The sequence below is a fragment of the Bos indicus genome, chromosome 17 (genome assembly GCF_029378745.1).
Source record: "Bos indicus isolate NIAB-ARS_2022 breed Sahiwal x Tharparkar chromosome 17, NIAB-ARS_B.indTharparkar_mat_pri_1.0, whole genome shotgun sequence".
Taxonomy (NCBI): domain Eukaryota; kingdom Metazoa; phylum Chordata; class Mammalia; order Artiodactyla; family Bovidae; genus Bos; species Bos indicus.
The window spans coordinates 13,418,896-13,432,220 of record NC_091776.1 but is presented as its reverse complement, the minus strand read 5'-3'; the positions used below and the strand labels follow the sequence as shown (position 1 = coordinate 13,432,220).

The following is a 13,325-nucleotide window of genomic DNA, read 5'->3' as shown; positions in this document are numbered from 1 at the left end:
AAAGGAAACTAAAATCCAAAATTATTGCCTACAGAGCAAAGCTGACTCTTATTAAGCACCTTGGTGCAGAGCAGCAGGCCAAGAATCTTGTGCTTATCCTCTTACTGATAACGGTCAGCCAGTGCTTTCAGGTAGCTGGCATCAGGTGCCTCCTCTCCTCTTTTTAAAAGACATTTTAATTTTTAGGTTAGTTTGAAGTTCACAGCAAAATTCAACAGAAAGCACAGAGATTTTCCTATATAACCCCTGCACAAGCATTGCCTCCCCCACTATCAACATGCCCCACCCAAATGCTCATTTTTTACAATTGAGAAACCTACACTGGCACATCATTACCACCCAAGGACCCTGGTTTACATTAGGGTAAAATTTCAGAATTAAATCAAAGAAAGTAGGGAAAACCACTAGACCGTTCAGGTATGACCTAAATCAAATCCCTTATGACTACACAGTGGAAGTGAGAAATAAATTTAAGGGACTAGATCTGATAGACAGAGTGCCTGATGAACTATGGATGGAGGTTCGTGACATTGTACAGGAGACAGGGATCAAGACCATCCCCATGGAAAAGAAATGCAAAAAAACAAAATGGCTGTCTGGGAGGCCTTACAAATAGCTGTGAAAAGAAGAGAAGTGAAAAGCAAAGGAGAAAAGGAAAGATATAAGCATCTGAATGCAGAGTTCCAAAGAATAGCAAGGAGAGATAAAGCCTTCCTCAGCAATCAATGCAAAGAAATAGAGGAAAACAACAGAATGGGAAAGACTAGAGATCTCTTCAAGAAAATTAGAGATACCAAGGGAACATTTCATGCAAAGATGGGCTCAATAAAGGACAGAAATGGTATGGACCTAACAGAAGCAGAAAATACTAAGAAGAGATGGCAGAATACACAGAAGAACTGTACGAAAAAGATCGTCATGACCCAGATGTGTGACCCAGATCACACCCACAATGGTGTGATCACTGACCTAGAGCCAGACATCCTGGAATGTGAAGTCAAGTGGGCCTTAGAAAACATCACTATGAACAAAGCTAGTGGAGGTGATGGAATTCCAGTTGAGCTATTTCAAATCCTGAAAGATGATGCTGTGAAAGCGCTGCACTCAATATGCCAGCAAATTTGGAAAACTCAGCAATGGCCACAGGACTGGAAAAGGTCAGTTTTCATTCCAATCCCAAAGAAAGGCAATGCCAAAGAATGCTCAAACTACCACACAATTGCACTCATCTCACACGCTAGTAAAGTAATGCTCAAAATTCTCCAAGCCAGGCTTCAGCAATACGTGAACTGTGAACTTCCAGATGTTCAAGCTGGTTTTAGAAAAGGCAGAGGACCCAGAGATCAAATTGCCAACATCCCCTGGATCATGGAAAAAGCAAGAGAGTTTCAGAAAAACATCTATTTCTGCTTTATTGACTATGCCAAAGCCTTTGACTGTGTGGATCACAATAAACTGTGGAAAATTCTGAAAGACATAGGAATACCAGATCACCCGACCTGACTCTTGAGAAACCTATATGCAGATCAGGAAGCCACAGTTAGAACTGGACATGGAACAACAGACTGGTTCCAAATAGGAAAAGGAGTACGTCAAGGCTGTATATTGTCACCCTGCTTATTTAACTTATATGCAGAGTACATCATGAGAAACGCTGGACTGGAAGAAACACAAGCTGGAATCAAGATTGCTGGGAGAAATATCAATAACCTCAGATATGCAGATGATACCACCCTTATGGCAGAAAGTGAAGAGGAACTAAAAAGCCTCTTGATGAAAGTGAAAGTGGAGAGTGAAAAAGTTGGCTTAAAGCTCAACATTCAGAAAACAAAGACCGTGGCATCTGGTCCCATCACTTCATGGCAAATAGATGGGGAACAGTGAAAACAGTGTCAGACTTTATTTTGGGGGGCTCCAAAATCACTGCAAATGGTGATTGCAGCCATGAAATTAAAAGACGCTTACTCCTTGGAAGGAAAGTTGTGACCAACCTGGATAGCATATTTAAGAGACATTACTTTGCCAACAAAGGTCCGTCTAATCAAGGCAGTGGTTTTTCCTGTGGTCATGTATGGATGTGAGAGTTGGATGGTGAGTGCTGAGTGCCGAAGAATTGATGCTTTTGAAGTGTGGTGTTGGAGAAGACTCTTGAAAGTCCCTTGGACTGCAAGGACATCCAACCAGTCCATTCTGAAGGAGATCAGCCCTGGGTATTCTTTGGAAGGAATGATGCTAAAGGTGAAACTCCAATACTTTGGCCACCTGATGCAAAGAGTTGACTCATTGGAAAAGACCCTGATGCCCAGACGCCAGGCCTGGCATGCTGCAGTTCATGGGGTCGCAAAGAGTCAGACACGACTGAGCAACTTAACTGAACTGAAAGAATCTGTCTGCAGTGCAGGATACCCAGATTCAATCCCTGGGTCAGGAAGATCCCCTGGAGATGGGAATGGCAACCCACTCCAGTATTCTTGCCTCAAGAATTCCATGGACAGAGGAGCCTGGTGGGCTAGAGTCCATGGGGTTGCAAAGAGTCAGACACGAGTAAGTTAGTAACACTTTCACGTCACTTAGTGTTGTGTGCGTCCTATGGGTTGGATACATGTTTAATGATATGAGTATAGTATTATATGGGCTTCTTAGGTGGCTCAGTGGTAAAGATCCACCGACAATGCAGGAAAGGTGGGTTCAGTCCCTGGGTCGGAAAGATCCCCTGGAAATGGCAACCCACTCCAGTATTCTTGCCTGGAGAATTCCATGAACACAGGAGCCTGCCAGGCTACAGTCCATGGAATCACAAAGAATTGGACACGACTTAGCAACTAAACAGCAGCAATAGTATCATATAGAGAAGTTTCACTGTCTGGGCTCTTTTTATATAAGAAACAGGTTGGAGAAGACTCTTGAGAGTCCCTTGGACTGCAAGGAGATCCAACCAGTCCATCCTAAAGGTAATCAGTCCTGAATATTTATTGAAAGAACTGATGTTGAAGCTGAAACGCCAATACTTTGGCCACCTGATGTGAAGAGCTGACTCATTTGAAAAGACCCTGATGCCGGGAAAGATTGAGGGCAAGAGGAGAAGGGGACGACAGAGGATGAGATGGTTGAATGGCATCACCGACATGATGGACCTGAGTTTGAGTAGGCTCCTGGAGCTGGTGATGGACAGGGAGGCCTGGCATGCTGCAGTCCATGGGGTTGCAAAGAGCGGGACACGACTGAGAGACTGAACTGAAAAAAGGTTAAAAGGGCCAGATGGACCTTAGTGAATCTGGTGCTCAGCCAGAGCAAGATCTCATGGCCTCCAGAGACTCCACCTTTGGGAGACCTCACCTTTTCTTCCAGATTTCCTCTTTCCTGTTAGAAGCAGGTCAAACTATTTTCTTGGTCAGAGTTTCTCCATCTTCAAGAAAAACCAATACAGGAAAAATTTGTCACCCTATATGGACTTAGTTCCACCTTAAGTCACAGCAGGTCTGCGTCATGATCCCTGCCAAACATTGTATTCTGGGAATCACTGAATTAATGAGGACAAGAAAGGGACTGTGGCTACAGAACAGCTACCCACCTTTGGCAGATCAGCTTCAGTTCAATTCAGTCATTCAGTCCTGTCCGACTCTTTGTGACCCCACGAAGCACAGCACGCCAGGCCTCCCTGTCCATCACCAACTCCCGGAGTCCACCCAAACCCATGCCCATTGAGTCGGTGATGCCATCCAACCATCTCATCCTTTGTTGTTCCCTTCTACTCCCGCCTTCAATCTTTCCCAGCATCAGGGTCTTTTCCAATGAGTCAGCTCTTTGCATCAGGTGGCCAAAATATTGGAGTTTCAACTTCAACATCAGTCCTTCCAGTGAACACCCAGAGCTGATCTCCTTTAGGATGGACTGGTTGCATCTCCTTGCAGTCCAAGGGACTCTCAAGAGTCTTCTCCAACACCACAGTTCAAAAGCATCAATTTTTCAGCACTCAGCTTTCTTCACAGTCCAACTCTCACATTCATACATGACCACTGGAAAAACCATAGCCTTGACTAGATGGACCTTTGTTGGCAAAGTAATGTCTCTACTTTGTAATATGCTGTCTAGTTTGGTCATAACTTTCCTTCCAAGGAGTAAGCATCTTTTAATTTCATGGCTGCAATCACCATCTGCAGTGATTTTGGAGCCCCCCAAAATAAAGTCAGCCACTGTTTTCACTGTCAGGCTTATAGTTTCTCTAATGTGAATCAGATCATCTGGCCCCACCAGGCTTTATTTCATTGTTTATTTAAATAATTGCTGTGTATGAATCTTATGTCACTCATGTCCCAGACCTACTCTTGGATTTTTTAAAAAAAATTGTAATTTATTTTAAAATTCCCAATGATTTTGTTTCTGTCACAAATGTTTTTTGTTGGCCTAAAGCAGTGGTTCCCAGTGGGATGATTTTGCCATCAGTGGGCATTTGGCAGTGTCTAGAAGCATTTTTTGTTTCCACAAATTAGAAGGAGTAGATCATGCTACTGACACATAGTGGGTGGAGGCCAAAGATGCTGCTAAATATCCTACAATGCTCAGAACAGCCCCCTTTTCCTCTTAGAAAGAGACATATCTGGCACCAAATGTCAGTAATGCCAAGCTTAAGAAATCTGAAAACAGTGCAGGACTGTTTTCCAAAGTTTTGAAAATTTCAAAAATATTATTCAATTTCATTCTTCCCTCAACCCACACTCCCCATACCTGGTCACTCATTGGTTGAAACATTCAACAAATATTGAGCCCTCCTTATATTCCTGGATTTGAACTAAGGGACAGAAATAACAGTGATAATGAGGTTGAACATAATTCCTTTCCTCATACAGTTTACAGTCAGTGGCTTAAGTCACAGAAATATTCTGGCCACAGATTGGGGGTGAACATGAAGTCAGAGTCCACGTGAAGGACTTTAGTGGTTGTGGAGGCTAACTTTATTTTATTCCTTAAACTGGAGTGCATGCTCCCCTTGGTTAGGGCAGCCCACACTTTAGAATTCTGTCTAAGAAACACAAGGGATTTCTCTTGTGGTCCAGTGGTTAAGAGGGCCTTTCAATGCAATGGGTGCAAGTTCAGTCCCTGGTCAGGGAGCTAAGGTTCCCAAATGCCTCATAGCTTAAAAACAAGAAAATAAAATAGAAGCAGTATTATAACAAATTCAATAAAGACATTTAAAAAATGGTCCACATTTAAAAAAAAATCTTTAAAAAAAGAAACACAAAATTAATACTAAAACTAATACACACCTTCCTTGTATTACAGTGGGGTTAAGTCCCAGTGAAACCATTGTAAGTTGAAAATACCATAAGTGGAAAAGGCACTTAATGATCCTCACCTTCCAAACATCATAGCCTAGCCTAGTCCACTTTAAACATGCTCACAATACTTACATTAGTGTACAATTAGGCAAAATCTATTAACACAGAGCCTATTTAATTGAATGTGTGTCTGTGTTAGTCGCTCAGTAGTATCTGACTCTTTGCGACCCTATGGACTGTAGCCTGCCAGGCTCCTCTGTCCATGGGATTTCTCAGGCAAGAGTACTGGAATAGGTAGCCATTCCCTTCGCCAGGGGATCTTCCCAACCCAGGGATCGAACCTGGATCTCCTTCATTGGAGGCCAGTCCTTTACCATCTGAGCCACCAGGGAGGCCATTTAATTGAATGTCTCATGTTTTCATGAGATATTTATCAAATATCAAATATTTCAATATTTATCAAATGTTATACCGAAAGTGGAAAGCAGAATGGTTGTAGGGATACAGAATGGTTGTCTATGCATCGTTGATTCCTCTAGTGATGCATGGGTTGCTGGGAACTGTAGTTGCCTCTGCCCAGTATCACAAGAGAGTATTGTACCACATGTCATTAGTCTGAGAGAAGATCAAAACTCAAAGTGCAGTTTCTATTGACCATGAAATACTTCTACAGCATCATAATGCTGGGTCATCACAACTCAGGGACCACATATCCTGTAGCGTGTATTGCAGGAGTGAGTTGATGGTACCCCTGTCCTTACTCTTGTATGTTACCCAGGTATCATATCCTTGCTTTCCCTTAACAACAGACTTAACACATGTTTCAAGTCAGCATGCACGTTCATAATGGAGGAGGGTACCGAAAGAAATTAAGAAATACACTCCAGAGCTCATTAAACGTCCACAGAGTAAACAAACAGGGTGTTTCCTTCGGCGGTTTCTGGAGATTCCAAATTAAATCCTCCCTAGGATCCTTACCAGCCCACAGAGGGTTCCTGTGTCAGGAATCTCTGAGTTTGGAACATACCCTGGTAGGAATTCATGAGTGTCCCCACTTTTGTCACAGATGCGCTGTGGATCGACACCCCACTGATATAAACATCAATTTAACAATACTTTGTTCAGACTCCAATGGAAAGAACAGCTCATCGGCCAGAATCCTACAGATCATAAAGGGGAAAGACTATGGTAAGTAGAGCATAATTTGTTGATTTGGGCTTTCATTCGGGCTTTGTTTTATTTTAGTGTATTAATTGAAGAGAAAAGGATTTCTGCAAAATGAGCATTTAGGAAAGCATCAGAACCCTGGCCTCACAGTGGTAGCAGAATCAGTTGCTGGCTTCTTAAAGGTCCAATGATTCTTACAAGCCCTAGGGGCTCCATTTGGGTAATTACCCTCCCCGTGGATTGAATGCTGCTCTGTAGGTCCAAAAAATTTAATGGGCCTTCGAAAGTTAGCAGTTTATATTTTGCTCATCTGAGAATCAAGATGAATACCTTCTATTTATTTAATATATAAGAGAGAACTTGTCTTAACATCTTATATACAGAGGGAAAAAATAAGTGTTAAGGGTAAGAAATTTCTCAATACCCAACATACTAGCCTCAGCAATTAGGAAAATTATGTGTTTCAAATAAGAATGTATTTTTTAAAGGTGTTTATTTTAGAGAAAACAAAGTAATAGACTTATAAAAACCTGTTATTTACCCAAGTCATGAAGATGGAATGTTTAGATCTTATTTTTAATGACATGATTATTAGAGTGTTTGAGATACATATTAAAATATAAAGTTAATATTTTCCCACATTTTTGTATTTACTCATTTTGGAGGAATTGGTGTATCAAATACGATTATGATTCAGGGAACATAATAGATGAAGATTATTGAATTGATTGCTTCTTCTATTCATTCAATACAGATATTTATTTAGTACCAGGAATGAAGCAGCTCTGCTAGTTCACGTAGTAGTCAGTTATTTTACTTTATTTTTTTTCAGGTATTCATGTATGTGTGTGCATCTTATAAAAGGCAAACCAAAGAATAATGTGGTCAGAAAAAAAAAATCTAATGAGTCACTAGTTTGTGGGAATTTTAGCTATATTTGTAGATTAAACTAAATTCTACAATCACATTAATTTGGGTTCAGCTGAAACTGATTACAATATGGATGGCCCTACATTTATATATTAAAAACACAGCTGCAGAATTCTTTTACTATTTATATATATCAAATTTTATTTGTCAATTATACCTCAATAAATCAGAAGAAAAAAAAAACCCAGAAAACAAATAACCACATCCACAGCATTTACTACATGCCAGGGCCTGTAATAAGTACTTGAAAAACTTCACTCATTTCATTTACAGAGAAATCCTAGAAGTACTCTTACTGTTCACATTGTACAGATGAGAAAACTGAGACATACAAAGGTGACTTGTCACACCACATGAAGTAACAGGATCTGGATTTGAACCCAGGTAGCTTGGAGAAGGCAATGGCACCCCACTCCAGTACTCTTGCCTGGAAAATCCCATGGACGGGGGAGCCTGGTGCTGCAGTCCCTGGGGTTGCAGCAAGTTGGACACGACTGAGCGGCTTCACTTTCACTTTTCACTTTCATCATTGGAGAAGGAAATGGCAACCCAGTCCAGTGTTCTTGCTTGGAGAATCCCAGGGACTGGGGAGCCTGGTGGGCTGCTGTCTATGGGGTCGCACAGAGTCGGACACGACTGAAGTGACTTAGCAGCAGTAGCAGCAGCAGCAGCAGCAGCCTGATTCCAGAGTTCATGACCTTAGACATTCACTTATGCTGCCTCTCAGTACCCTGGGAGAGGATTAAATTAAATTCATTTAAATCTTGATTGTTCTACTTTTTATAATATCATATTCGCCGTCATCAGGCACCCTCGGTGGCTCATCGGTCAAGAATCAGCCTGCAGTGCAGGAGATGCAAGAGACTTGGAATTGATCCCTGGGTCAGGAAGATCCCCTAAGAAGGAAATGGCAACCCGCTCCGGTATTCTTGCCAGGAAAATCCCATGGACAGAAGAGCCTGGAGGGCTACAGTCTATGGAGTTGCAAAGAGTTGGACATGACTGATTGCGCACACATTCACCTATTCACCATAATCACGTGGGAAGCGGGAAGAACTTTAGAATTTTTGTCTTTCTACAAAAGCTTTTGCCTAAAAGACTTCCTGTTGATAGTGACTTATTTAAGTATGTAATAAGTAATTTTCAGAGTAATTTCCAGCTGGCTTTGTATCTTTTTCATCATAATTGGCATCTTTATATTTGAGAACATAATGACATGCATGAAAAGATTGAGATACATGACTATTCACATGTAATTCTCAAGGAATGACTGAAGTAGACCTTGTTAACTACATGATCCTACAAACAAAACTCTTAAAACATTTTAAATGAAGATATTACTTGACTAGTGACAGTGTTTTAAAATATGCAACAAATGTGGTTTTGATGTACCATGCCTTTATTTTCATTAAAGTGTAAACTTTTAAACATTTTATAGAATTTGACAGAGGTTTGACTCAGTTTTAGGAGGTATACGCAGAAGTATTTCTACAAAATATTCAATATTTAAAAATTAAGTATTATTTGTTTAAGTATTTTAGTTCTAAAGTCCACGATTTCCAAAATGTTCAGAGATATTGTCATTGAAAATTTGGTATGTCTTGGAAGTTATAATAACAATAAGCGTTTGCAGAGCATTTTTGTTTTATTCTGCTGTGCATGGAAGCCCTGTACATTTTATAATATTTAAGCAAAAGGGTTAATTATTTTCACTAAAGACCTATAGCAAGAATCCATCTTATGCATCATGGAACACATTTCAGAGTTCGAGTGAATTACCGTAGTAATTGTGGCATGGCCTACATTACGTGTGCATGCGTGCAAAGTGGCTTCAGTCATGTCTGACTCTTTGTGACCCCATGAACTGTATGTAGCCCGCCAGGCTCCTCTGTCCATGGGATTCTCCAGGCAGGAGTACTGGAGTGGGTTGCCATGCTCTCCACCAAGGGATCTTCCTGCTGCAGGAATTGAACCCGCATCTCTTACGTTTCCTGCATTGGCAGAGTTGTTACCACTAGCGCCACCTGGGAAGCCCCCTGGCCTACATTAGTGTTCCTTTATAAAAATGTTTCATTTAATCTAATGTTATGTCCATTTATTTCCAGAAAGTGAGCCATCACTTTTAGAATTCAAGCCATTCAGTAATGGTCCTTTGGTTGGTGGATTTGTTTACCGAGGCTGCCAGTCAGAAAGACTCTACGGAAGCTACGTGTTTGGAGATCGTAATGGGTAGGCTTCCTGACACCACAGTTTGATAGATCGAATGACATATCCATTGATTATTGGGCAAATCATCAGAAAATATTCAAATGCATGTCACCCTTTGGAGGTCAGGTGTGGGACACATAAAAACTATTGTTCATTAATCTTTTTTTTTCAATTCTACCAGTTAGTCTTCCTTTTCTTTTTTGGTTTTGGCTGTGTTAGGTCTTCCTTGCTGCACAAGGGCTTTCTCTAGTTGCCGTGAGCTGGGGCTACTCTCATTACCAAGCACAGCCTTCTCAGTGTGGCAGCTTCTCTTGTTGCAGCTCAAGGGCTCTAGAGCGTGCACTTAAGTAGTTGCAGCTCACAGACTTTGTTGCCCTGCAGTGTGTGGAATCTCCCTGGACCAGGGATTGAACCCATGTCCTCTGCATTGGCAGGCGGATTCTTAACCACTGGACCACGAAGGAAGTCCTGTTATTTACTTTTAGTTCTACCATGTATGGTGGGGAAATTAAAGAATTTCCTAAAAGATGCTTTTGAAACAGACTTGATCAAATTCATAAAATAATTTTTAAGAGCAGAAAAGTCTTCAGATGGACATTTCATATTATTTAGGCTCTTCCCTTCATCCTTAACATAAATTTACCATGATCATGAGTAAATTGAAGAAATGTAGTTTTACATGAGTTACATAAATATTTTAAAAATTATTGGAAGGCTAAGAATTTTTTTTTTTTTTTGCCAGACTTTGAGGACTTTTGGCAACAGACCTTAATTTCTCTCTATTGATAGGAATACTGCAAAATTAAATATTAGCCTAAAGCTTAGAGGTCACATTGTCAATAATTATAAGAAACTCTGTAATGAAGCCCAAAATAAGGATCTTGTTTCCTAAGTCACTGTCATTCAGGCATATGGCAGAACTGATATGCTTGGTCACTAAAAGGAAATAGAAAAGTGAACTGACCCTGCACTCTTCCCCTGTCCCTCTCTCTGATGAATAGCACAGCATGATCTCTAGTCCTGGATAGGAAGTATCATTCTCCAGATGAAGGGGAGGGTATTTCTCATACTCAGGTACTTTTAGTACCCACCCCCTCCAAACAAAATGTCATCTTTAAGTACTTTTTCCTCACATGGGACTTTCAGAGTATTCACACACATTTTGGGCTATATTATTTTTCCCTTTAGAAGCCAGGTCCATGGCACAGGAATTATTTATTACAAGCTTTATTTTAAGCATGTCATTGTGTCTTTTAGGCAAAAGCACATTTTCATCATAGGTTCCTGGTATGTTTTTCTTGTAGGAATTTCTTAACCCTCCAGCAAAGTCCTGTGAGCAAGCAATGGCAAGAAAAACCACTCTGTCTTGGCAACGGTGGTTCCTGTAGAGGTTACTTTTCAGGTCACATTTTGGGATTTGGAGAAGACGAATTAGGTACTGTACAAACTATTTCTGTTAAGTTCCATTCTCGATCTCTGCCCAAGAGGCTCTGTTCTACTCTGAAAAACAAGTGAAATAATCTCAACCTCCATTTGTTGGAAATATAACCTCCCACAAAGATGACCAGTTCAGTATTCACTTCCAATAATCTTTCTCTGGGGGTCTTTAAATCTTATTTCTACTCCAGAAACATGAAAGAAACAAAGCAGGAAGATGGGAGTTGGAAACAAAAGAGAATTTTTGAATCTTAAAGAGAGAGAAAATTTCAAATGGCTACTGATATCTTTGAAGCACTTAAGTCATTTGTCTATATTCTCTATCTGAAAACCTTTACACCTATCCATGTCTCTTGAAATAAATTTAAAATATGTTGCAATCTGAATCTCACTTCATTTCCTAATTTTTTATTTTTTATTTTTTGCCCATCAGGGCATGAAATTTGTTGGAAATAATCTGAGTTTATAGAGCTGCTTTCCAACAGAATGAAAATTATCTTCTCCTTGATAATCTCCAGTATAACATGCAATTTATTTGTTGATATATTATCAAAATGTATGCAGTTTAAAAAGCAAAAAGAGGTTGATAATTGGAATGCTACCAAAGAGTGACATGCTACCAGTTTTAAACTTCAGAGATAAATGTAGCTATCATAATGATTCCCTTTAAAAAGCGATATCCAAATAAACAATGGCTACCATGCTCCTTTAGCCTTGGACATGAATTTCTAGGTATTAAAAAAGAAAAGTTGTGTTTTCATCTAAATCATAATTATTTACTCTAAATGTTCAGATTTGGTTTAACTCCACCAAATAGAGAATTCATCAGAAATAGCTCCATGCCATTCACTTAGGTTGCCAAGGAACTCAAACTAGATTCCTGCAACACAAAACACAGATTTCAGAGCTGCTGGAATATAGGGATTCAAAGAAGAGTAGTCCAATCTGTCTTTTTCTTGTTTTAGCATTGCAAGCATCTTGCATTTAAGTTTGCTTTGAAATTCTACTACCCCATTCAAATGAACCAGAAATATAGCCTTTCTCACGTCAATCTTCTGTAATGTAATTTAAACATCATTGGCAAACTCTGATTTTAAAGTATAAATTAGGATCAAATTGTTTGTGACAGAGTTAGAGATAAGTATTTAGAATCATTTTGATGAATCATTTTGGTTGCCCCAGACCTTACTGCCAATAACTCACCATCATTTATCCTTCTACCATCACCCCACCGTGGTTAAAATGTTCAAATATCTGTCCATACTTAATACAATGTTGGGAGGAGAACCAGAAATTAAGCACACACAGTTCTTACTGTCCAAAACCAAAAATATCATGTATATTTCATAATTTAGAGTAAATATACTTTCACTCTTTAATGTAAATTCTTTGGTTTTTAATTAAGAGCCATATAATAAATTGAGTTAGATTTTTTTAATGAGTTTTTTCTGGATGTGTGTGTGTGTGTGTGTGTGTTTAACCATAAAATCGGAATGGGTTTAAGGATTAAATGTGGTAAACTACATAAAGTAGTTGATGAAACAAATATGATTTTTTTTTTACTTACATTCCTTAGTTTTTTAATGCCATTTTTTCTGTTGTGTTTGTTTTTATTATAAGTCCCATAATATCCTTTCCAGAAGTGCGAAAGCAGTAGGGTGTGCTTAATACATAATAACAGAGTAAAATAGAGAAATATAAACTAAATCAAAGACTATTTCATGAATGAGAACCAAACATAAATTTTAAAGCCTCATAAAGATATAATCATAAAAACAACTTCTAATTCCCTATTCATATGATCAGTTCTATGTATTGAATTATATGGAAGGAATGGTCATAAATGAGAGTGGCTCTCTCCTAAGAGGAGAGAGTTGGCACAAAGTGTACTAGGAGCCGGGACAAGTGTACTTTTAAATAACACAGTAAGGGGACTTCCCGAGCAGTCCAGTGGTTGAGGCTTCTCCTTCCAGCACAGGGGGTCCCATCCCCGGTCAGGGAGCCAAGATCCCACGTGCCTCAAAGCCAAAAAAGCCAAAACATAAAACAGAAGCAATATTGTAACAAATTTAATAAAGACTTAAACAATGGTCCAAATCAAAACGATCTATTAAAATAAATAAACAGTACAGTCAAGAACGATGACATAAGCACAGACGAAAGGGGGGAAACGCACCTAATGGTGATTACTGACGGATAGGACCTGGGACAGATGCTAAGACAGGAGCAGCTAGGACAGCGGGGGCCCGAAACAGGATGCTGGGCCAGGAACTTGCCTCCCGTTTCCAAAGTCAGGAGGCCAGTGAG

At 39.8% G+C, this 13,325-nt stretch overlaps 1 protein-coding gene across 1 annotated transcript in view; it reads left to right on the top strand.

The window, feature by feature from the left end:
- Window positions 1-13,325, top strand: part of HHIP (hedgehog interacting protein) — a 115,417-nt gene that overhangs the window by 70,209 nt on the left and 31,883 nt on the right. Inside the window, exons 8-10 of the mRNA XM_070769056.1 lie at window positions 6,343-6,464; window positions 9,479-9,602; window positions 10,886-11,016. Coding sequence (XP_070625157.1) covers window positions 6,343-6,464; window positions 9,479-9,602; window positions 10,886-11,016 — 377 coding nt within the window. The remainder of the gene's footprint in view (window positions 1-6,342; window positions 6,465-9,478; window positions 9,603-10,885; window positions 11,017-13,325) is intronic.